The 26,003-nt window shown below is 41.9% G+C and overlaps 1 protein-coding gene across 1 annotated transcript in view; it reads left to right on the plus strand.

Annotated features, from left to right (window-relative positions):
• INTS6 (integrator complex subunit 6) overlaps positions 1–26,003 on the plus strand; it is a 1,595,672-nt gene that overhangs the window by 1,029,235 nt on the left and 540,434 nt on the right. Inside the window, exon 11 of the mRNA XM_044071680.1 lies at positions 14,913–15,023. Within this exon, the coding sequence (XP_043927615.1) occupies positions 14,913–15,023 (111 nt within the window). The remainder of the gene's footprint in view (positions 1–14,912; positions 15,024–26,003) is intronic.

The following is a 26,003-nucleotide window of genomic DNA, read 5'->3' on the forward strand; positions in this document are numbered from 1 at the left end:
GGCAGACTGCTGAACGTTGTAAACACACATTCCCTGGACTGGATTTTCAATACACTGAACTGGGAATCAAATATACTGTATCTGATGATTCTTACTAATATGGGAAAGTGCTGTATAGCCCCCTAGTGTAATGACCTCTCTGGTAAGGTCAGACCACAAAACAATATCCTTTTAAGTAAGAATGAAACCCCAGAACACCAGCTATCCCTATAACATTCAGAAACAACTTTAAGGCTAACATTCATCTACTAAGTAACATCTGGCAAAATATCAATCCCCACCCCCAAACCCTGAGAGCACAGCTGCCTGTGCAAAACTGTTCCCAGAAATGCTATATGAGCATGTTAATAGCTGCATACAGGCAGCTGTACCCAGTAGGAATAAGTACAGAATCAACTTAAAAATAAACCACCCTGCTGGAGCCACAACACCAAAGTCTGTATAACAGAAGAAAGAAAATCATGGCAATAATTAGGAGCTGTAGCACCCAGAAGGATTAAAGTACTGTCAAATGAACCAAAACTCAGAGGGCAAATAAAATCTACCAAAGTCAAATATGAAGCAAGTCTGGCCTCCTAGGCCAAGGATAACCGCAAATAAATGAAGGCGTTCTTAGCTATGTCAGCCACCTCAAAGGTAATACATAATTATATCCAATACTCATTGCTTATGGAGCCACCTACACTGAGACAGAAGATACAGCAAACCTACTTGGCAAACAGATTCATCTCTAACTTCACCCCCAGCCTCTTCTCAGGAAGAACCAAATACAACTTTCTTAGCTATCACCAAGGAACAAGTTCTCAATGCTCTCTCTAAGGCCAAGAAACCTGCATCAGTGGGCTCAGACAATATCCCAGGTTGCCTTCTAAACAGCATGAAGCATGACCCATCAGGCACTCTGGAATCGATATTTAACCAGAGCCTCTAAACAGGCTTCATGCCTCATGAATGATCAATTGCAACGGTCATCCTTGTGCACAAAGATGGGCCATCTACAAACACTGTAAAGTACAGATCCATTAGTCTCACTAGTCTTGTATACAAAGCCATGTAACAAATTAACATGGAAATTATCAATAATGATGCAGGAAATTTCCAGACACTGTACTCAACTCAGTTTAGTTTTGTCAAGGGCAGGTTATGCCTATGTAACTTGGAGGTCTTCTTTGAGGTAGTTACCCAAACAGGGGCAAGGGCAAAACGGTTCACACTGCCTACCCTGACCCGTCCAAGGCATTTGAGAAAATACCCAAATTGAGTATGACTGACAAACTCAAAAGGGTAGGTATGAATCCTTCTGTCACCTGGTGAATATCCAGCTAGCTTGACGACAGAACCCAAGAAGTTAGAATGGGGTGTCCTCCTCTACAAAAAGGCCACTCATCAGTGGAGTCTCTCAGGGATCAGCCCTGGGACCACTCCTTTTTGGCATCTACTTCTCTGAAGTAAAGGGCAACATTAAAGGCCTCTGGCTGAGCAAATTTGCAGGCGAATGCAAATTAGGAGCAGTCAAAGAATCCCCCAGAGACACCAATATTCTCAGTGAAGAGCTGACAGTCAAATAGTTGGTGTCAATAGTCATGGACTGTTAAACGCCAAAATAATTCAGAATTGTATCCTTCGGAAAGTCAGTCACCCCTGGTAATTACCATATTGATAACAACCCTAAAAGTTGATCTAGCAGTCAGGAACTTGGGGACATGTAGACAGTAATTTAATCTTTGCCACACTAAGTAAACACATAATGGTAAATCATTCAATGTTGTGCAACTCCTAAACAAAGGTATGAAATACAAGTCCAAGGAGGTCATTCTTCCACTATATTTGGCACTCTAGTTTGTACCTAACAAGGCACATCCAATAATTGGAACATTCACAGAGGTTCTACAATAAAATACAGAGTATAAATAACATGTTCTAAGCAGACTGAATCAAAGCTCTATTGCTAAATTCTGTCTCTTTACATACTATTGAGGGGAGATCTAGATCAGACATACAACGCATAGTCAGACCCCACTCTGATGGACATTCTGTACATCAGCAAAACAAACAGCACCAGAATTATCCATTCTAAACTCAAACCTTGCTTATGATATTTATAAATGGACTTGCTAGAGAGAGAGTTATGCATCCCAGAGACAACCCCTTCTCTGGAACAGGCTCCTCATCCATGTGAAGCAGAGTTCCTCCCTAAGCCAATTCAAGTACAACTTGGACAACTTGATGGGGTACTGGAAATTCACCCCTGGTTTGGTACCTACATCATTAATGGACACTGGCTGCCTGTAAGTGGCCCATCTATCAGGTCACTGCTTACACTACCAAGTCAGGGTATTGGGATGCATGATCAGGCTTAAAAAGGCATCAGTGGTCGTTAGCCTATTACACATCAATGAACCGAATTCCCTGTCTGTGTTACTGATCAAAAGATAACAAACAGCCTATATCATCATTACTGTTCCCCATTTTTACATGGAGGTCAGAGTTTTACATCATCTATACCCACTTCTGTCTGTTCATAGCCATTCGTTTACCTTCTTAGATGGTCAAGCCTGCCTGTCTTGGGTTTTTCTCTCACCCAATTCATCCTAGTCTTTTTTTCCTTTTTCCTCTTCCAAAATTTCTTCTGCTTTCCTGCAGATGTGACCAAACTACCATAATCTGCTCTCCCTGACCCTTCTAATTAATTGGGACTACTTGGCTTCTGCATTGATGCTCTCATTTCCTCATCTATCCCGTAGTGTGCATCCTGCCACCTATGTCACATACTTAATGTTTCTTCAGTTGCTCTGTCTTCACTTTTCAGATGTATGTGACATACAGAAGCTCTGGTTTCCCTACTGTTTTGGCAACCTTATTTTTCAACTTCTTTGGCATTTTTCCATCACACGCCACCCCAGACAACTTTGTGCAAGCTGACTTCTCTGCTTCTAGTTTTGACCTGTTCATTTAGACCTCCTTTCTTCTCAACCGTACCCACCAAATAATGGAAGCAGTTAACCTGTTCCACTATTTTATTATTTTAAGCTTCTTCTGGATTCCTTCATTTGCTACCATAACTACTGTCTTGCTTTACAAAGTCTCACGGCATGCTCTCTCTTAGGCCAAGAAAACTGCATCAATGGGCCCAGACAATATCCCAGGCTGCCTTCTAAACAGCATGAAGCATGCCCCATCAGCCTTCAGTTCTGTAAACCAGATGTTCATCGTGCATACAGCTGCAGTCATCACACTTGGGTTACCTGCCGTCAGGCGGGTCCTTGGTCGGCCGAATTCCAAAGTCTAGGTCCGGCGTCGGTTGTCGTTGCTTCTTCCCTGACGTCAGTGCGGCAGGGGTATAAAAGAGGCAGCCGACGCCATTTTCTTTAGTTTTCTTGCCGCGCGGAGCCCGAAGCAGAAGCAGTTCACAAGTGCCGGTTGGCCAGCTCCTGAGATTTACGAATAGTATTTCAGCCGAAGTCTTCTTTAAAGCTAAGTACCCTGTTGGGGAAACTTTTCTTGCCTCAGACCAATGTCAGACAAAGTTAATAATTGCATTTCTTGTGGGAAGCAAATACCGTATAAGGATTTTCACTCTTACTGTATACCTTGCTTAGGGCCAGACCACGACATCTCGGCCTGCCGTTTTTGTGTTAGGTTTAACAAGCGCACTATTAAGCACCGGGTGGAGTTCGCCCTTCATTATTTTGGCAAAAAAATTAATTATAACATGTCATCGGATGCACCGACGCCAGTTTTAGGCAAAAAACTCAAGGATAAGGACAGACATCCGAGGCCTGCTCCGAGTACTGAGATCACGCTTAGGCCGACTACTGGTTCTCTGGTTCTCAGCGAGGCACCTACGCAGCCCCTGACTACCGATGAAACTACTTTACCGGCGATTTCATTACCCGAAGTCGCAGGATCCTCAGTCTCCATTCCCTCTGCAGATACCGATGCCACTCTTGGCGGGGAAACCGAAATTAAGCGAGGCCTGCCATTTCTGAAGGTGTTTTCAGGCCTACCACCTCCTCTATTAAATTGTTCACTAAATCTAAAGCTGCAATGAAAATTAAAAAACAGGGTCCTCAGACCCCCCTCTCAAGGCCCCATGCCTAAGAAATAGATGCTTAAAATGGCTGAGGATTTGATTACTCTCATCAGGGGTTCTCAACCCCCCTCAGACAAAAGACCCAGGTTGGAGGAAGACTACCCTTCCTCAGACCAGGCTTCTATTACCTCAGACCATTCTGAGGACCAGGATTAGGCCTATATCCCATTTGAAGACTCTGATGCTGAGGAGTCTATTCCCTCGGTCTCCCCCCCCTAAGGACTACTCTTTTGGGGAAACCCTGCATACATTGAGAGAGCACTTCCACTGGAAAGGTCAAGATTACTCAGATTCCAAGAAAAGGCTCAGGGAATTTCTACTACTTCCCCAGCATAGGCCCCTGGCTATTCCTCCTGTCTTAGATATTTTAGATGATGTGTACGCAGAAACCAGTCTTAATCCAGACTCATTACCTCCAGCCCCTGTTAAACCAGACAGATATTACCGGGTTCCTGATTCTCACCAGTTCCTTTATAAAAGCCATATTGCTGACCCAGAAACAATTTCACATGGTCCCAAGGGGATTAAGGCCTCTACTGCTAAAAACCCTTTACCTTCAGAGAGAGACTCCAGAAGCATTAGAAAGGTGGGAGAAAAAGGTGTATACATCAGCCACTTTAACCATGAGGGCATTAAACTGTCAATTTCATATGTTAAAATACCAACAGTTCTTGCTATCTCAGCTGAAAAGCAAAATGACGCAAACAGAACAACCAGACTTGAAAGAGTTGCAGGATTTGTTGCATGGAGCAGAACAAGTGGGGAAACATACCTTGCAGTGTGGTTTTGATGCTTTAGAGGCCTCATGTAGAGCTGCAGTCACGGGGTCTGTCATACGTAGACATGCTTGGCTCAAAGAGCAAACTTTAAGCAAAGTTATTAGATGCACCACTACAAAAAGATGTATTGTTCGGTGTTAAAGCTGAGGAGGTACTAAAGAAAATGGAGGAAAAAGCGAAATCTATGCAAACAGTTAAAGATTTCTTGCAGGTGCAGCCTCCACGCTTCAGCAGAAACTGGCCTTCAAAAAATTGGTCCTGTCCAGCCACGGACAGACCCCAAAGGGGCAGATACAGATGTCCAAGGGGTAGAGGACAACCTCAAGGATCTTACAGAGCTAGACAGTGGCAAACACCAGCCCCAAGAGGTGGAGAAGATAGACCACAGTCATTTAGAAAACAGACGCAATGACTTTCCCCTATGCCTGCCAAGCAAAGCTACAATGGCAGCACCTTTGGGTGGAAAACTGACCTTATTTTCAAAAAACTGGCACATTGTTACAAAGGACAAATGGATTATGGATATTATAGACAAAGGCTACAGGTTCCACTTTCACACCCTTCCAAAAATGAGAGGCATGCCAAACCTGCCACAAAATCAATGGGCAGAGGCACAAAGGCAAATTACCGCTCTCATGGATATGACAGCAATTCAAGAGGTACCTGCAAAAGAACAAGGTCAAGGTTTTTATTCAAGGCTATTTCTGGTACCAAGGAAGGACAAAATTGGAGACCCATCTTAGACCTATCTATTCTAAACACATATCTAGAGGTACCAAAATTCAAGATGCTCACATTACAGCAGCTTCTTCCCATGCTGGGCAAGGAGTCTTGGCTGGTAACGTTGGACCTCAAGGAGGCATACCTGCATGTCCCTATCAGACAAGATTGCAGAAGATACCTCAGATTTCTTGCAGGTTCAACCCATTACCAATTCTCTGCATTGCCCTTTGGCTTATCTACTGCGCCCAGAGTGTTTACGAAATGCCTGGCATCAGTAATTGCCTTCTGCAGACAACGAGGAATCCAAATCTACCCATATCTGGACGACTGCCTGATCCAAGCAGACAGCAAGGACATTCTATTGCAACATCTGGCATTTTTAATAAAACTGTTAAACTGCCTGGAGTACACAGTGAGCAAAAAGAAATCAAAACTAATACCTTCTCAACAGATAATTTTCCTGGGTGCCAGCTTAAACACAACGACTGAGATGGCCTACCTCACGCCAGACAAACAAGGGCAACTGTCTCAATACTTCAACAGAATGGCAACTTTAACCAGGCTAACTGCAAGGAAAATCCTGCAGGCTCTGGGGTTCATGGCATCTTGTATCCTACTAATACCATTTGCAAAGTTGCATATGAGGAAACTACAATGGTACCTAAAAAACTTATGGTCTCAACACAGCCACAGCTTGGAAACAATTATACCACTCATTCCATGCCTTCAAAAGGAATTTGTGGTGGGCTCAAGCATGCCAAAGAAACACGGGTCTTCCTTTCTGCTTACCACAAACAACTCAAATCATCGCAACAGACGCCTCAGACTACGCCTGGGGAGCACACATGGCAGGTCAGTGTATTCAGGGAAAATGGTCCCAAAAAGAGATGCACCTACACATCAACCAAAAGGAGATGCTAGCCATGCAAAATGCTCTTATGACCTTCAAAGACCTACTGCATCCAGGCCAGCTTTTAATAAGGACAGACAACACCACAGCCATGTGGTACATAAACAAACAGGGGGGAACACATTCATACCCCCTGTGCAGACAAGCAATGACCCTGTGGAACACAGCACTGGAATTAGAAATTCAACTACAGGCACAATTCCTGCCAGGGAAGGAAAACACACTGGCAGACAACTTAAGCAGAAATATGACAGACCCACACGAATGGAAGTTGCATCCTCAAGTCTTCTCAAAGATAACTCAGGCATGGGGACAGCCAGACATAGATCTATTTGCTACCCACAGAAATTACCAGTTGGAGAAATTCTGCTCAAGGACCTATCATCCACAGGCCTGGAAAGTGGACGCACTCTCTTTCAATTGGACAACATTGACAGTCTATGCCTTCCCGCCTCTATCTTTACTGGCCAAAGTCCTATTAAAAAACAGAGCAGAGAGGCCGCAAATGATTCTCATTGCTCCAGACTGGCCATGACAGCACTGGTATCCTCTCCTAAAGAGCCTGTCACACTCACCACCATGGATCCTTCCACAAGTTCCTCTTCTTTTGTCCCAGCACAATTACAAGACCCTTCACAGCCAGCTCAGAACTCTAAATCTAGCTGCACGGAGAATACCTTAATTTGCCAACAGACTCTCCTCTCCAAGGAGGTACAGGATGTCATCTTGGAGGCCAGGAGACCCTCTACTAGAAAAACCTACTCCGCCAAATGGAAACGATTTTGTTCCTGGAATCAAGCTAAGGGTCAGAATCCTTTGGTAATAAATATACCTCAGATTTTACAGTACCTAGCTGAGATGTTAAACAGTGGCCTTTCCTTCTCTTCCATCAAGATCCATGCTTCAGCCATTTCAGCACAGTACAATACGGATCCTCCTTTATTCTCACATCCTCTTTTAAGGCAGTTCCTCAGAGGGGCAAAAAATATACAACCCCCACGGAAACCACCAGCTCCAGCTTGGGACCTCAACTTCGTATTGGAGAAGCTGAAACTGCCTCCTTTTGAGCCGGCTGCTACAGCAGAGCTACAATACTTGTCATGGGAAACAGCCTTCCTTCTGGTTATTACCTCAGCACGTAGGGTTTCGGAGCTACAGGCCCTCATGGCTGTGCAACCATTCATCATTTTCCATCAGGACAGGGTTTCCTTATGAAACAACCCTACCTTCATGCCAAAGGTAGTATCCAGTGTGGCTTTGAATCAGACTATTCATTTACCTACCTTTTATCCAAATCCACAAAACAAAGGAGAGAGGCTTCTACATTCCTTGGACATTCACAGGCAACTTCGTTATTACTTGGACAGAACAAAGTAATTCAGAAAATCTGAGCAGCTTTGTGTCCTATGCTACAGGTGCTCAAGGAAAGGCTATTTCCAAACAGACTATTTCAAAATGGATAGCTCACTGCATACGCTGTTGTTATTCATTGCATGGAAAATCAGTGCCTGTATACATCAGATCCCACTCCACCAGGGCTACAGCTACCTCAGCAGCTTTCCTCAAGGGGCTCCCTACCAAGGACATTTTGGAAGCAGCAACTTGGAGTTCAGTGCACACTTTCTCCAAGCAATACCACCTTCCACTATACTCAAAATCTAGAGCGGGCTTTGCCACAGCAGTCCTGCAGGGCATTCTAGCCCCTCCTAATTCCACTTAGTACCAGCCACCCTTACTTAGCTTTGGGATTCTACCCAAGTGTGATAACTGCAGCTGTATGCACAATGAACATAGTACAGTTTTGTACCTACCATAAATGTAGATGTTCAAGTGCGCATACAGCTGCAGTCCAGGTTACCCTCCCTCCATCCCCTCTTAGGACAGGGCTTATGCCAAACACTTTTATCATACAACCTATTTGGGGTATTCCTTTATGGTGTATTTGCTTGCAACTACTGTTTTGATTTATCTACTTATGTATGTTTGCATAACATCATGTTTTGCCTTCCTTTCTGGGGGCACCTGACATCTGGGGCAAGAAAAACTGAAGAAAATGGCGTTGGCTGCCTCTTTTATACCCCTGCCGCACTGACGTCAGGGAAGAAGCGACGACAACCGACGCCGGACCTAGACTTTGGAATTCGGCCGACCGAGGACCCGCCTAATGGCAGATAACCCAAGTGTGATGAGTGCAGCTGTATGTGCACTCGAACATCTACATTTATGGTAGGTACAAAATTGTACTTTTCCTATCATTTGCTGAAGTTCTTGCTAAGAGTCTGTTTGCACTGCCACATTATCTGCATTGAGAAACTTTTCTGATCATTCCACTCTGACCAGTATGCCGATTCAGTCTACGGTCCACCAGTACAAACAACTCAGCTGAGCTGAGCCCTAATGTACACCCACTTTCAATGGGACGTCCGCTGAAGAGGGTTTGCACTTTTATCAGAGTTCTTGTATATAGTTTGCATCTACTCTACCAATGTTTCCGTACCAATTGGCATGCATATTAAAAATTCTTTCTCTCATGTATGCATGGTATGTTCTTGGAAGTTTCCCACAATAAAACTGTTTGACAAGAGCCATTTCATACATCCTTGTATTTTCTTCTTTTCACTATGGTAAAAAATGATCTACTCCCACTCTCTGTCAAACTTCTAACCCTTGGAGATATGTTTTGAAAGATAATTTAGGATGATATAAGTTCTTTTATTCTACTCTACAGTGGATAAAAAAGTTTGCTACTTTATAATGCCAGTGCCTCTTGTTAAGCACCATAGTATCTCCTCTGCCATTCTTCACTGCATTCTCACAATGTGAACAAATTTGCTGATTTAAAAAAACAAATGGATTAATTTCTTTCTGCAGGCTCTCCTGAAACCCCAGATCTCATTCTCCACTCATTCTATTAGCCAGCTAGCACTACACCTACTTGTACCTATGCTAATCTTTCTACACAGCCCCATACGTCATCAGTGGTGGCTTGGCCCCTACTGCCTTTGACGTTCCCAGCAGAAAAAGGGCCATCACTCATGGTCAGTGGCAATTACACAGAATTCTGGAAAACGAAAGGGACAAGATCCAACAGATGGGGGGGGGGGGGGCTATTGTTAAAAAATACTGTCTTTACCATAACAATGGACCTGCATCAGTTTTTGTTGACCTTTAGTACTTGATGTGCTTCACAAATTCAGCTCAAAAGATAGATAGTGTCTCATGAGAATGGGTAGACTTAATCAGGCAGATCTACCAGGAGTCCCAAGCTAAGGTTACAACTACAACTCACCTTCCTGGAGCATTCTATGCCTCTCCTCCATTCTTCAGATTCTGAAAATGCTAATGTGAAAGTAATGGATGTGGTCAGCCAACATACCTTCTACCACCCAATTAAAGAGACGGAAGGGGTTTTGGCTAATTAATTTTGACTTGTCCAAGCAGACTTGATCTTATGATACATAACTTTCATATCTGTCTTAGGAGATTTCAGTCATCACTTAACTTTATGACGTTCTCTGACAAAGGGCCACTGTGTTTGGGTTGCCCCACTCTTACAGTACCAGCATCTTTTGATAATATCAACAAGGGGAGAAATCGCACAGAAAGATAAACACTGATATTTACTGTCATTCTGTTATCTTTTCCTTGGAGAGGAAATTGCCTGGGAGGGTCTTCCAACATCTGTAAATCTTTACTGAATTTCAGGTCCTCTGGATGTGAAGGTGTAACTATGAACACCTCAACACCCCCACCTTACACTGGAGGATAATGTGATAAATACTTTTGGTTTTCTTCCTCAATGTTTACTGGGAAGATTCTGTACCTAAAGATGAAAACTGTCTTCTAGCAGCTAAATGTCATGGAACTGAAGGTCCTGCATAGACCACTGAAGACTGCAGGGACAAGACCCCAAGTCCTGCAACTGAACAGGGTTTAAGACGTGCATTGGGCCTCCTAATGTTGATGTGATCTGTGCAAGCATAGCCAGCATTAGCCCCTGTAAAACTGGTGGAGTCTAGGTTGGCCCTCATCAATGCTGCAGTATGTCTAAAACCAGGATAGCCTATACTAGAGATTATGCATTGCCACCAGTAGGCAGCTCGAGCATCAGAGCAGCCAATGCAAAATCTGAAGAAGCCAACATTGAAGCCCATGAAGGGGACAAATGTTGGGACAGGTAGGCAGGCCCACTTAGGACACACCAACATCATACCTTCTGAAGGAACCATGGAACCAACCAATGGAGTAAGGGGGCCTATCCTGGATGCCCTTTTGTAAACCTAACCAATTCTGGAAACAGACTCAAAGGAAGTAATATGCTTAACGTATAAAATGTGATCCCACTACTGGAAGTTCCTAACTCAATGGTATATGCAGTTGAAACGGCCATAGAGAGAAATGGGTGTTCATATCTAATCCACCTTTGTCCCTCTCGTAAACTTGAGAGAGGGATGTGATCCAGCTTGTCTGCGTATGCAAACATTCCACAGAGACCCTGGCCACCTCAAATTGGTCAGTGAGTGGAAGGAAAGGATTAGTAGGGAAGGAGAACACCAGACTTGGGGAAGACGCAAGGTTCCTCAAGTCAGAAAGTAAACAGAGTGCTGGAGAGGATTATCCTGATGTAGAGCTTTCTACATAAGAGGAGGGTACAGCAACAGCAAATGTGGAATCCTCTAGAGGGGTTGGTCAAAAGAAAAGATTGTCATACACCATCATAAAGTAGTGATCTGTGCATTATCAGATAGTCCACTGCAAAGTAACTATGAGAATTAGAGCATGTGCAGTTCTGTGATGTGCACAATTTAATTACATAAATTATACTTCATATGTTGTTTTGAGTACCAGTAAGAGTGAAAGGGAAGGTCTGCAAGAGGGTAGTGAGACCAGCTATGTTATATGGGTTGGAGACAGTGACATTGACAAAAAGGCAGGAGTCAGAGCTGGACATGGCAGAGTTAAAGATGTTAAGATTTGCACTGAGTGTGACGAGGGTGGACAGGATTAGGAATAAGTATATTAGAGGGTCAGCCCAAGTTGGAAGGTTTGGAGACAAAACCAGAGAGGCAAGATTATGTTGGTTTGGACGTGTGCTGAGGGAGGTATGCAGAGTATATTGGGAAAAAGATGCTAAGGATGAAGCTGCCAGGTAACGGGAAAAGAGGAAGGCCTAAGATGAGGTTTATGGATGTGGTGTGAGAGGACATGCAGGTGGTTGATGTGACAGCGCAAGATGCAGAGGACAGGAAGAAATGGAAACAGATTATCAGCTATGGCGACCCCTAACGGGAGCAGCTGAAAGAAGAAGAAGAAATGTTTCTGTGTGCACTGCAGTCAACTTTAGCCTCCATCTCTAGGGCCTACAGTACATAACAAAAAAGTTGTATCAGAGTTGTTAAACCTGCTGCATGCTGTGGTTATTAGCTGTGAATGGCAAATGCAGTGTCTGTTGTGTCATTTGTTAGAGTGGAGGATTCCTATCATGAAGGATTTCTGTGTATGGCAGAATAGCCACTTAAGAGAGAAAGGGAACACAGCGTCAGCTTCATTTCATCATTATAAGGGATGCACTGGCCAAACAGGCAGCAAACCACAAAGTATAACATTCCCATGGTTCATTCATTCTTTTAAAAGGGCATGACTGAGGATTTCTATTTAATGACTCATGCTACTGTGCAAATAATACACAACCCACATTCCTAACACACTAAACACTTTTTAAATATTACCCCTACAAGCTTAAAACGCTGATAAAGTAACAGGACTGGACTGGCATTAGCAGTACTTTTCTAAAGGGTATGACTTCTGAAATGATAGTGTCTGTCATTATTTTCTGAGTGCAACCCTCAACAATTTGTCAGTGATTTGACAGAAAACAACAGTTTTATGCAAAAAAATGAGGCAGAAATGAAGGCATTCAGCATGAATCTGTACGGTTGAGAGGTATCTGTGATCTACGTTTTACTACGAGCGAAACCTGAACAGCCACGAACATATACTTCACAACTTCCCCCACCTCGGAGAAAAAGCTAACCCAAAGTCACAGTTCAATATCACAATACATGGAAAACGTACAGCCAGTTCTATTAAAGAGCGTAAAGGCAGCAAATTTACAAAGAGCCTCTTACATACAAATTCATCAGTGCTATAATTGAGATGATGGCACTTTCCTTGCAAATTTGCTAACATTCAGCAATCATGTTACGGATAAGACAAGCAAGTTAAGAAATAAACGCTTACAGGAACAATGTGAAAAAAAGATTTTTATATTCTGCAAATGCTATTATTTGGAGTTACTTTTCATCTGTAAATCTTACTGCACAACTTTAAATGCATGACACACTTCATAGCAGCAAACTGTTTCTTAGAAGTCTGGCAAACTCTACTTCAAATTTACATTAAACAACAATAAACACATTGTACAAGCAATAGCTACAGAGGCTATAGTCTCAACATATTTGAAATAAAGAAATGTTAATTAATTCCAGAGGAAAAAGTTAGTCCACAGTTTCACACCAGAATAGTCCGTCAACAAATGGTCCCAGCAACTCGCGAAAGACTAAATAGTTCCCTCAGTTGCATGATCTCTGGCATTTTTTGTTACAGGCTTAGGAGGAGTTGTAAGAAACTTTTGAATACCTAATTGGAATGGGTGTTTTCAGGGCATAAGGACTGAAGGAGAGCTGTCCTTGAGTGTTTCCATACTAGAAACAGAAAGAAAACAAAGGATATTATTACTGCTCTCTTGCAGTGCCCACACATTGTATACAGCACCACGATAATGTTTACAGGTAGGAAGATGGATGCCAGTAACGAAGTTACAGATAGGGGGATAAGGGAAACTGTAAAAATTTATTGTGTTCAGGTGGTACGAGTATTCAGTGATGCCATTGTCATAAGACAGGGAAGAAAGAAATGAAGGAAATGAGAAAACATTTAAAAAAACATGTAGTGGTCCTTTAAGTACATATGGAAGTATTGCTAATGTTTATAATTACTAACAAACAGCTAGCAATATTTTCAATATAGTATGATAATAAAGCAGGACTGACAATGAGTCGTCATGTCTCCACACACCTCAATAAAATGTAGGGCCCTGAGTTATAAAAAATATGAATAAAAAGTGGCAAAGACTAGTTTCTCCACTGCAGGGCATTCTAGACTAACATTCATAGTGTCATTGTTAATAACTTCTTTCCCTTTCTTATATTGCCTATTTGTTAGTTGATAAGTCACTTAGTTAAAGAAACTAGACTCAGAAAAGTGGTTTAACACCAAAAGGCGGTATGGGTATGAACTGGAAGTATACAAAAAGGCATTATAGGCTTGAGTGAATTAAAAGCATCCAGATAGAACTTGGTTAAAATACTTCCCTGATGTCTTTGAGACAGCAAGGTTAAATTCAGGTAAAACTCATCAGTTCAGTACCAATGTGTAGCAAGGAAATGCAGCAAAGAGCAGCCCAGCTAAACAGAACAGGCCTTGTATTGAGCACCATTTAAAGGCTACTTGTAAAAGCTTCAGCCAGTCAGAAAAAACAACTGTAAATTAATCCTGAAACAAGCAGAATACTAACAATTTCCTACTGTTACTGAGCAAAAAGCCAAAAAGGGTCACAAGTGAACACAGCTGTGGCACAGTAAGCAGTATGAGCAGATTATTAGTGAATTCACTTTAGAAGCATACAACTTCAGCACCCAAACCAGCTGCCAGACCCAGCTTACCAGTGTTACCAACAGGAGTACCCATTTTATGCAGTCAGGTCAGTTGGCAAAATGTTGCTTTAATTCCTCTGTGTGGCTTTTGTGACTCTGCATGTTGTGAGCTGCGTATCTAAGAATGGGCTTGTGTTTGTGGGTAGGTGCAGACTCAGCAGGCTCCTCTAATTTGCATATCCAATGTTTCAGTCACATCTCTGACTAGAAAAGGGAATTTAATCTTCTGCAAGACTGTTGTTTTCATCTTTGTCATGTAGCCAAGACAATACTAAGGACGTGCAATGTCTGAGAAGTGAAGAGTGTCATGAAGAAATTCTAGAATTACTTAACAGAATTTCCTGAGGTATTGTCTTATGTAGAGGTCTGTTGCCAGCACTAACTATTCTGATTTTAAAGGGTCTTCCTTTGGGGAACAGGTAACCCTCAGAAAGCCGGAAATGTTGGTGAAATATGGATCCAGACATGATCCTGGTTAATTCTGTCAACTTTGTACTTTCTTTGGGGGTCTATGCTTCCTGAGTGCAGACATAAACAGTCCCATTAAATTGATGAAATACTGTGTTGATTCAGTTATCCAAATATGATTGCATACTTGATTTATTTTTCAACTATACATTTAGTTAAACTGCTTGAAAGAAAAAAAAAATAGAAAAAAGTATGCTAATCCTCCAAACCTTCTTGCCTTTCAGCCCCTGAAGAAAGCTTTGCGAATGATGGGAGCAGCAAATTTAATTGCAGATGCCGTGGAATATGGTTTAAGCTACAGCATAATTTCATACCTTAAAAAGCTCAGCCAACAGGTATAAGAAGTGATCTACTATATGATGTTCAGTTTATGAAATGAGTTGAGAAAAAATAAACAATCTGATTGGCTAGCAGGTGTGTGTAAAATGTATACATCATAAAGATTATTGCTGCTGGGTTCGTGCATTTGTACTAGAATTTACCTTAGCCAAACATCAGTCTTTGGCCAGAACATTTCAACAGCTGGATGCCCCTTAGCACATGCTGTGACAGTATTGAGCTGTGGCCATTAGAGGCCAACCCAGCTATAAAGCAGAGCATGATTTTCTTAGTTAATTTTTGAGCCTTATGGTTACTCAACTGTATTTGCAGTGTTGTCAAATTATTCTAGTCCTTTTCTTTCAGAAGTTATGTACATTTGATAGCAGACTCAATGTACAGATCTAACTATAAGGGCTTTCCTTGATAGGTCCTAGGCTTGGTTATACTTCTCTAGCAATCAGAATTGGTCACTTTATTCATTAAAGTCCAGCATTACCCATCTAACTAATGCTGTGATGTAACTTGTTGACTTTATAAACGCAATTATCCCTGGAGTTTGCCAGGTCTTTCGCCACTTACACAGTATAGATCTTAATCCTTACAGTTACTGCTAAAATACTGTATTTATATGCCTGTTTCATGATGATGATGATGACAGTGGTTAGTAGTTCTTCTCGAAGATCTTGACAGGCTAGCTCTTCTCATACATTCATCAGAGTATCAGCAAAGGGACAAGTACCTTGAGTCCATGTCCAGTTATTTCTTGAACTGCGTGTGTGTCCATCTAACCCCAAGTTCCTTTTAGGGGTGTACTCACCCTTGAGTAGTAAGGGCTTATGTTCAAACTAATCTTCAGCTTCAGTTGAGGAACTTGAGAATATAGATGTGCCTTCAGCTACACCCTGTGTATATACTCCGATTCTTACACTGTCCTGTCTGCAGATGATTGACTAGAACCCTTGACCGAGCAGCCTAATTTGGAGATTGGCTCTGAGTCACCTGGTCATGCATTAGGGTACTCTGTATTGGGGTCTCTTCCTCTGGTATCTGACCCCCCCCCCCAATTTACATAGACCAGCACGTTTTGATTAATGAGGGAATACATGGTTGTCACCCTGTGGGGTAGAACAGGATTACATTGATTGCATTTTGTACCCAAGTATCACATTAAAATTTCCTGAAATTTTTATTATGAACTTTCATATGGGAACTCTGAAATGGTTGCATGCAGAGTTAACAATTGCAGTATTTCAGAGAACTTCTGGTTCTGTATGGCATATACCTTGTCCACTATTGACCTTTTTTAACTTTTTTTTTTTTGAAAAGACAGTGTAAAACTAATATAAGGTAATGTCCAGAATATATTTGCACTAAGTTCTCATTCAACAGAAGTAAGAATAGTCACATTTCTCTAGAATAAAATGTCATTTCTAGCGTGCTGTAGCTAAAACACCATGGCCTGAAGTAGCTAAAGCATTTGAGTTAAATCCACTGTTGAGCTGCACTGACATCCCTAAGATTAGAATAGCAGTCATATGAGCATTCTGTAGCTCAGCACTCTGCTGTTCTTGCCCGAAAATTACATAATGAAATCTTAAAGGTGAACTGAGATATGTTTTTTATACACGGTACCAGCTTACAGGGGTTTGTGTGCATTCACTGGGGTTGTGTTGAGCCCGTGGCTGCTCAATATGCAGAAAGCTGTAATGGTTTAGAATTTATATTTCCTAAGTTGCCATTTCATCAGAAGAATCTTGTATAATTCTTCATTAAAAAAGAAAAATGCTTCGTTTTTCTTTGTATCATGTCATAGCTACAATTCCGTAGTTTGAAGCAGCTTAATGGTTGGGTCAAATTCAGTATTGATCTGCATTACAAGTCGTAAAAATTAGTTGATCGATGTACAGCTGTTTCATACTCCAGAAACTGAGTGGACTGCAGAAGTTTGTCTGAATTGGTTATTAAGCCTGTCTGCTTAGCTCTTGAAATGTGACTGGTTGGTTATTTAGCATTGTGCATGGTGATGTTGAAAGTCTAGCTGTAACATATAGACATAATTTATTTAGTATGCTACTGGCTTAAAACTGCAGTACATTGTGAATCAATACCTTCCATCGTTAGGTTATTAAGGAGAGCTTTCAGTTTATTTTTAAATGATACACTTTGATTTATTTTAGTTAAAAACTCTTAGACAGACTTGATCCTTTTCAAATAAGGGTCTCACGATAGAGTAAATGGGTAGGATTTAGGGTACTTGCTATAGAAAGCAAGACAATTTGCCACTGTGACATTTTCAATAGAAAGTAGCCCAGAACTTTCTCTTGGAATTTAGCAGTCATTAAAATTAATCAAATTATGTCATTCAAAAGCTTATACTGTATAACTATACTGACCAGTGTCTCAAGACCTGCTCAAATAAGCTCAGATGTAAGGTCTTATGGTTCTAAGTCAATAATGGAATATGTTCAAATAATAGGAAGGGAAAAGCACCATCATATTTTCTGGCATTTTGGTCAGGACAGGACAGCTGAAAAATAAAATCACTTCAGAATGGCTGTCCCCATCATGGCATTTTGGAGTTGAATGATTGGTATATTAACCACTTTGAGTTATGCAAATATTGGTGTTGCATAAAATAGTAACATGACAGAAAATTAGCCTTTTTTCCATCTTTGCCCATATTCAGTCATGTTTTTAAGTAAATGGTTTGCAAATAAAATTAATTTTAATTGAAACAGTATATGACTTGAGAACTATAGCTCATATGATTTTACTGTTTTTTTCTAGGATCACAGAAGTCAATAAAGCAAAGTTAAATGTTTTTTTAAATACTGTGTAACTATGGGCCTGTATGACTAGTCAGTATGATAGCAGCAAAACTCAGCCTCCTGATGTCATTTCAGAAAATAGTAGCAGTGTCAGCATAGCAGATCAGACAGGTAGAACATGGTACTCCAGTATTGGGTAGGGACAGCTCATTTTTAAAATAACTTGACATTACTGTCTGTACAAGTAACAGGGACCAGTGTTAAAACAGAGGGTGTGCCTTAGCTGATAAATGCATATAGTACATTTAAACTTTCAGCACAGGAAACTACTAGCATTCAAGAAGTAAAAGCTGAAATCTGTGCACCTAAGGATTACCTAATTAGAGATGACTACATGAAGAAAGAACACATTCAGAAATTTTTATATGTTTACCAAGCGGTATAAAAAAATGGGTCTTTCAACAAAGCATAGTTTGTCGAATAAAACTGGTTAGAATGCAATTGAAGTAGCTTTCTGTTTTCCGTGTCATGTTTTGTCAACAGGGCACCTGCATATGACACACAATGCTTCAATGAGAGATTTAAAGATTAGAAACTAGCACTGGATATTAACAGAGGATTTAAAAGAGCAATGCCAAGCAGCATCTTGAAATGCAATAAAGGGAAACAACACATGTTTACTAAACCTTTAGATGAACAGTTATCTGCAGAAAGAGACAAGCAGAGCCTTTTAAAATCCAAGCAGTGACTAAGCAGACACAAATGTGTCATTTGATTGTTGCCATTGTTGCAACATTAGCTTCACTTGAGGCTTAAATTTTAGAGACTGTAACAGTTAGGATGAGACTAAGTAATCTGCAAAAATAGGCGTATTTACAGAAATTGATTCACTAACTGCAATATGTGAAGCAAAGAACACATAGATGTGAAAATAATGAGCTCAAAGTAATGACATCATAGAGCAGAACATGTATAGACTTCAATAACTGTAGAAGCCAAGCATGCCATCTGTCTCTGTTTGCCTACGTACAACTCTAGATGTTTCAGAAAAAGATCAGTTGTCTGTAGTTGTGTGTTACGTTTTACAAGGTACTGCTACAGTACACATATTCCTAATCTGTGTTCACACAGAAATGGTAACCAGTTCGAGAAATGACATATTCTTAATCTCACAAAGCATAGCTGCTAACGAAGTTCATTATAACTCAGAACCTAAACCAGTATCTGACCACTCAAAAATTAATATAATAATTGTGACTATTGGGGAGAGATGGGCGAAGGCTGCCAGCCTAGTCAAATAGAATTTGATATATAATTCTGGCATTTGTAATAAATGTAAAATACAGGTATGTTTTCTTGATAATAAATGTAAAATACAGGCATGTTTCTTGAGTGTAAAGAATACTGTGAAATGTGGAACTGTAAAATATTTGACAACATTGCACTCTACTGGCCCAGTGAAGCATGCTGTGACCCTTTCATATTAGAATTCGGCTCCAGTGCGGCTGGATGAAGGTTTTATGCCCATTGTTTTAGGCTAAAGTTTATGACTGTCTGGAATTTAGATGTGGAAGGTGCTTTATTGCTCTAGCTTCTGTTAGAACATACATGTGAAATGTCTTCTATTGTTGTAAGTTTCTGTGCAGGTGTTAGATTGCTAAATAATGCAGTTTGTTTGCCTGGGAAAATCTAAGTGTCAAAAATGATGTAATTTGGGAAGGGCCTTAGAGGCATGTTTGTTAGTAATGTTAAATACTATTTCTCATAAGAGACTGAAAGCATTTTGACTTTGGACATCTAACTTATCAGCACTCTGCCTTATGCTCACATGTAAGTTTTAGCACTGTGATTTGTTGTAGGACTAGTTAAAGCTAGTAAAGATTAATTAGGTAATTTTCTTTGAAATCAGACCTGTCCCACTGTATTATTTTAAGTTTCTGTGTGATCTCTGAACTCTTAGATATCTCTGTGTTGTAGTAGTTTTGTCTTGTGTTTTAATTATTTATTATTAAATATTTTTAAAACCTTCTACCTGTGGCTGATTTGTGTAGGGATAAACTCTAGAGTACATTGCATATTTGTAGAGGTTATTGTAATAGACCATTCTAAAGTAAGCCTTGACTGTTAGTCATACTACCATTGGATATTAATATTGCACAGTAATAATTGGACACTCTTTTAAAGGCCTTTTATTAGCTGATATTATTAACTGGGTGGTGGCAGTAATTACTACTGTATAGTCTGGGTAAAGGGGCACAGTTGGAGAATCTGTGTCAGCCTTTCCCAGGAGTGTCTGTGAAATTGTATAAATACTTAAAGTGTGTGTGTGTTGTATCAGCTACTTGGCAGAGACATGAAGCACTGGTTGGACAGAGAGGGTACTGGAGGTTTTAGCTTGCCCAGTTAGGCTGAGACCTGGACCCTATAGCTGTGCCAGTGGGGAGCAAGGGAGCAACCAGCCCCAGACTGACTGTGATCTCTGTGTGCACTTAAAGGAAATTTACTTTACTGTGTGTATTAGTTATCCTTTCCTCTCTTCTAGGAGATGACCACCCTGGTGTTAGTGGTGAGGATTGAGGCTCCTTGATTGCTGGGCCAGGGCACGGTCGTCACAAGTGTTTGGCAGTGGTGGGATCTACTTCACATACTAATTGGCTTGTAGTGGTGTGGGTAGAGCAAATTCCTGTAGCTTATGTACAGTGATCTCTGAAAGTGTTTTGTACTCTTAAACAGCCACACAGTGTATACTTAGAGTTCAGATCACAATTGTTTATTTCTTTTGTTAGCTTAGTGTTAGTCAGGGTGAGCAGGCAGCATGTCAACAGAAGATTATGGAAAGCTGACAAGGAGCCAGCTGGCAGAGATGTGCCAGGCTAGGGGACTGGTGCATGGAAACTTGACTAAAGCAGACCTGATTGCAGCCTTGGCTACAGCTGCATCAGAGAACAGCAGCATGGAGGACAATCAGACTAACAGTGGAGATACAATATCCTTGGAGAATGGACAGCTTAACCTTTCTGCAGTGGACTGAAAAATCCAGCTGGAGCTAAAGAGACTTGAGTTGGACGCCAGGCGTCTGGAACTAGAAGCAGCTGAAAAAATGAGCTACAAGCTGAGGAAAATGAACGGCAGAGGAGGCATGAGGGGGAAATGCTGACTCTTCGCCAGAGTCATGGAGGTAATGGGGAAGGGAGTAACCAGACCCCGGAAGCACAAAAGGTCAGTAAATTTCTTCCACAGTTTAAAGAGGGGGATAATTTTGATAGCTTCATTCATATGTTTCAGCGGGTATGTAAACAGTATGAAGTTGACCAAGGGCTCTGGGTACGGTTCCTGACCCCCTTACTCCATGGTAAAGCTGTTACTTCTTTAGCAAAAATGCATGACACTGACTGTTTTGATTATACTGCTGTAAAAAGACATTTATTAGAATGTTTTAAGCTAACACCTGAAATGTATAGGAAAAAGTTTTGTGAGCATAGACACAAGGCAGATGAAAATGTATGTGAATATGTTGTTGAACTGAGCACTTATTTTCATAACTGGGTGAGTGGATGTCAGGTCACCACTTTTGAAGGGCTGGCAGACCTTTTGGTAAGGGAACAAGCCCTTAGCAATTTGCCTGAAGACATGAGGATCTGGTTAGCTGATAGACAGTGTGCTACTTCAGAGGAGTTGGGGAAGAGGGGAGACCTATACCTAGCAAGCAGGGCAGCCCTGCACAAGAAAGGGACCCCAGTACTGCTCATGGGACTAAAGGTACCCATAGTGGGCAGCACAGACTGCCCCAACAGAATCCAACAGTAGCAGGGAAAGCCACTAGTCCAGGTACACATCCAGGAGCTAGGGTTAAATGTTTTCAATGCATCCAGTGTGGCCATGTGGCATACAGGTGTCCACGGAGGCAAGGTGGTTCATAGGTAGGTACTAGGCTATCGGCCCTGGGGCCTATACAAGCCCAGCCAAAAAGGTACCCTGGCTTTTGCCACCCAAGAAAATTATTTTCCTGTGCCACTGTCAAGCTGAGCCACAGAGGTGATCCCTGGGGTGAATTTCCTATTTCCCATCCAATCCAATCAATATTTTTCTTGAAGAGTGCTAATGAGGAGCTTTGTTTGATATAGATAGGTAGTTGTTTGATATAGATAGGTAGTTTATTCCGGAGTATGGGAAGTCTCTGGGACAGGATTCTGTCCCTCTGGCATGTTCTGTTTATTGTGGTGACAAGGTTTAGGTCCCTAGAGCATGTAGCTCGGAGGGATTGGGAATTTTTTAAGTGGAGCATGTCCAACAGATCTGGGTTTGACATAGCTTTGTATGTTAGGCAGAGATCACCTCTGAGTAGACGAAATGCGACGGAGTAAAGCTGGGGTTTTTTGAGACGGTCTGCGTAGGGCATCTGTTTGAAGCCGGTAATCCTCTTTGTGAGGTATTTCTGTGGCCTTTCCAGTTGTTGTAGATGTCTTGTGAGGTACATACCAAAAGGGGCGTTCTACTCTATAATGGGTCTAATGAGTGATGAGTAGAGGGGAACAATGACCTCTTTTTTTCTGGATGAGAAACCTTTTGTGATGAGGTGTGCCACATAGAAGGATTTCCTGACTACTGTGGCGATGTGATTTTCAAAGAAGAGACTACTGTCCACCTGTGTCCCAAGGTCTTTTATCACACTTTCGGTGTTAAGTATACTACCGCCTATGTTGTAGTTTATGGGTGCAGAGTTTTTACCAAAGGGGATGACAATGCACTTTTTGGCATTGAGCTTGAGGCCATGGCTTTGACACCAGGCATCTGTCTCAGTGAGGCCCTTTTGTAGGATGTCCACATCGTTATGAGTTTCGATTATGGCTCCTAGTTTGCAGTCATCTGCGAACTTCATTAGCCAAAGACCTTCTGTGTTAGCCTGTACTTCAGAGAAGTAGATACCAAACAGGAGAGGACCCAGGATTGAACCCTGTGGTACACCACTTGTCACTGGTCTGAAGTTGGATTTGAAGTCTGCTACTTTCACAGTGTGGGTTCTGTCAGTGAGCCAGTTGCCAACCCATCTTGTGACATAGGGATTTATATGAGTTTAGTGAGTTTATCTGTAATTCCAGAGTGGGGGATGGTGTCAAAAGCCTTGGCAAGATCTAGATAGGCTGTGTGAACCACCTTACCCTTGTCTACGGCTTTGGTGACTGCTTCAAAGAAGCCTATCAGGTTTAGGAGACATGATCTGCCTTTTACAAACCCGAACTGGGTGGGGTCCACAGTTTGGAGATTACCAATGTTTTTGTTTATAAGTTCCATGATGATACGTTCCATGGTCTTGCAGACCAGGCTCATCAGGCTAATAGGGCAGTAGTTCCCGGGGTCCGTGGTGGCTCCCCCTTGTGGAGTGGGATAACCGTCGCTGTGCGTCATTCAGCAGGCACAAAGTCTGAGGTGAGGCTATGATTGAACATGGTACATAGGTGGGGTGCCAGTTCGTTCTGTAGTTCGTGTAGAACACAGACTGGGATGTTGTCTGGTCCCATGGATGCTGTGTTCTTGGCTTTGGAGAGTGTGTTTTTTACCTGTGCAGCCGTGATTACAGGAACTTTGCATTCTTCCGGTATAGAGATGGGCTCTTTAGGGGGTGAGAGGGGGGTAAAGTTAGCACTGAACCTATCTGCCAGGATGTTGGCAATATCAGTTGGTTCTGTATATTTAGTGCCATTGTGCTGTAACTCAGAGCAGATCTGAGTGTTGCCATTGAGATTCTTGACATAGCTATAGAATGCTTTGTGGTTGTCTTTAGAATCAGTGGCGATTTTGTTTTCGTAACTAGCTTTGAAAGATTTTTATCAGGGATCGCAGCTTCTTACTGAGGCTGACCAGGGAGCTCCTCCACTTATGGGATTTTACTCTCTTTTGCAACAGTTTCTTCTTTCTGTTGTACAGTTTGTTTATGGCAGGGGACCACCAGATTGGCTTCCATTTTTTGGAGGATAGCGTCTTGGTTCTGTTTGGGATAGCACGATCCATGCACTCATGTAAGTGCTTATAAAGTGCAATTGTGTAGGATTCAGTAGTCGTAACTGTATTGTCCATCTGCATGGGTGTCATGAAGTTCATCACTTCTGTCTTAAGAAGCATGAAGTTTGCTTTGAATAAATTTTTTACCATGATTTCCTTAATGGGAGGTGGGGGCAGGATGTGGATATCTAGGGTAATTAGCTTATGGTTGGATCGGATCAATGAGGAGTTGACTTCAGGTGTGGAACACCGGTCACTCATGTTGGTAATGACTAGATCTAGGATATTTTTGCCCCTGGTGGGGCTGTTGATAAGTTGATCTAGGGCATTGGAGTTTATGAATTCCAGAAAGTGTTGAGCGAAGGAGTTGGTGCATGAGTAGTTTTCACAGTTAATGGTGGGGTAGTTGAAATCGCCCATTATTAGGGTGTTTGGTTGAACCCTAATATTTTCCAGTACATCAAGAAAAGAGGAGTGGGAATCCTGGAGCATGGTGGGTGATCTATAGCAAGCTACAATTTGGATTGCAGTTTTGCCCAGAGTTAGTTGCACTTGGATAACCTTGGCTGCATTATGCTGAGCAACTAGCCTGGAGGTGTGGATATCTTTAATGAATATGGACACACCTCCGCCTTTGGTGTTCCGGTCTAGGTTACATGGCAGAAAAGTATGATATGAGTTTTAGCCTGGTAATGCAGGGGTACTCTCTGGAGCCTTGAACCAGGTCTCAGTCACTGCACAGATATAGATGTTCCCCATTTTAAGGAGTGCCTCGAGTGAGTGCATTTTAAGATTTAGACTTCTAGCATTGAGTAGCATCACCTTCGGTTTTTGCGTGCCTGTTCCTGTTACGGTGGTGAATTTGTCATTTGAACCTTGCCTAAAAAAGGCACTATAGGGACGGCAAGAACCTTAGTCAGTATCCGGAATCCCAGGGGTGACAGGTGCAGGCCATCTCTGGCAAAGCATCGTGGTCTGTCAACCATGTCATCCCAGGCAGACAGATACTGTATCCCTTTAGAATATAACCAGAAGCTTAGCCAATTGTTGAAGTCAATCATTTTGTCCTTGTACTGCATCATTCTGGGTGATGGCAGAATACTACTCAGGGCTAGGGTCATACCTGCCTGGACTGCAAGATCGGAGAGCTCTTCCATGTCTCTTTTCATGTAGTCCAGGGAGGTACGTCTCAGGTCATTCACACCAACATGAACAATGACAGAGTCATATTTGTGCTTGTTGTGGAGTGACCTGAGTGTGTGGGTTATGTGACTGATCCTGGCACCTGACAGTAACCTTCTCCTTGTTTAGCCTGGTGAGTGGGACGTCGGTGTACCTGACTATAGAGTCACCTATGACTAGTGTTTTGGGTACGTTGTTTTGCCTTATTGGCTGTGGTTGAGTGGCACACGGGCTGTGTGTCATTTGGGCTGTGTTGGGGGGTGGAGGTTGCTTGCATTTCTGCTTTGGAGGTCTCTGTTACTTAAGCAGATTATTATTGAGAGCCTCCACAAATGTTTTTGTGTTTCTATGTGTGGATTTTGGTGGTGTAGATTTAGTGAGACTATGTGATGTGTGGTGTGGTGCAAGTGTTTACCTTCTCCTTTTGACTGTCAAGTTCAGTCTTGATTGGAGAGAGCTTTACCTCCAGTTTGGCTAGATAAGTGCATCTCTCACAGGTTGTAGTGTTGGGTGGTAGGAGGAGAGGGTTGTCTGTATACATGAGGCAATTTCTACATTGCTCCAAGATGCCCAGATTCATCAGATAGACAGGAGAGAACACTGGGAGCTGAGCCATGGACATACCTGAATAAAAAAATATTTTTGTCTAGATAGGTGAGGAAAGTGAGTACAAGAGCTGTTTTTCTCTAAGCAAGTGAGGAAAGTAAGTACCAAAACTGTTTTCTCCTAGGTAATGAGGAAGGTTGAGTGCTGTAGTAATTAGTAGGTTTTTTAGTGCTTACAAGTTCTGAACAAGTGCTGATCACGAATAAGCAAATTCAAATCCTAAAACTAAGAATCTGTATCTGGACTAAACTAGTTACAGGAAACGGGGGAAACAAGTGCAAATTCGGGCTTTTAAATCAGAAAGTTGAGAGAGATGGAAAAACTGCCCAAACGGCCAGTAACTAAAATTTCTGGGCCAGAACCACTCCTTATGTGGTAGATAGGTTACCTAGTGCTTACCACTCCCACTGATAAGCTAGAAGGCTTCCCTCCAACACA

The sequence above is a fragment of the Protopterus annectens genome, chromosome 5.part0, assembly GCF_019279795.1.
Source record: "Protopterus annectens isolate FY-2018-M chromosome 5.part0, PAN1.0, whole genome shotgun sequence".
Lineage (NCBI taxonomy): Eukaryota > Metazoa > Chordata > Ceratodontiformes > Protopteridae > Protopterus > Protopterus annectens.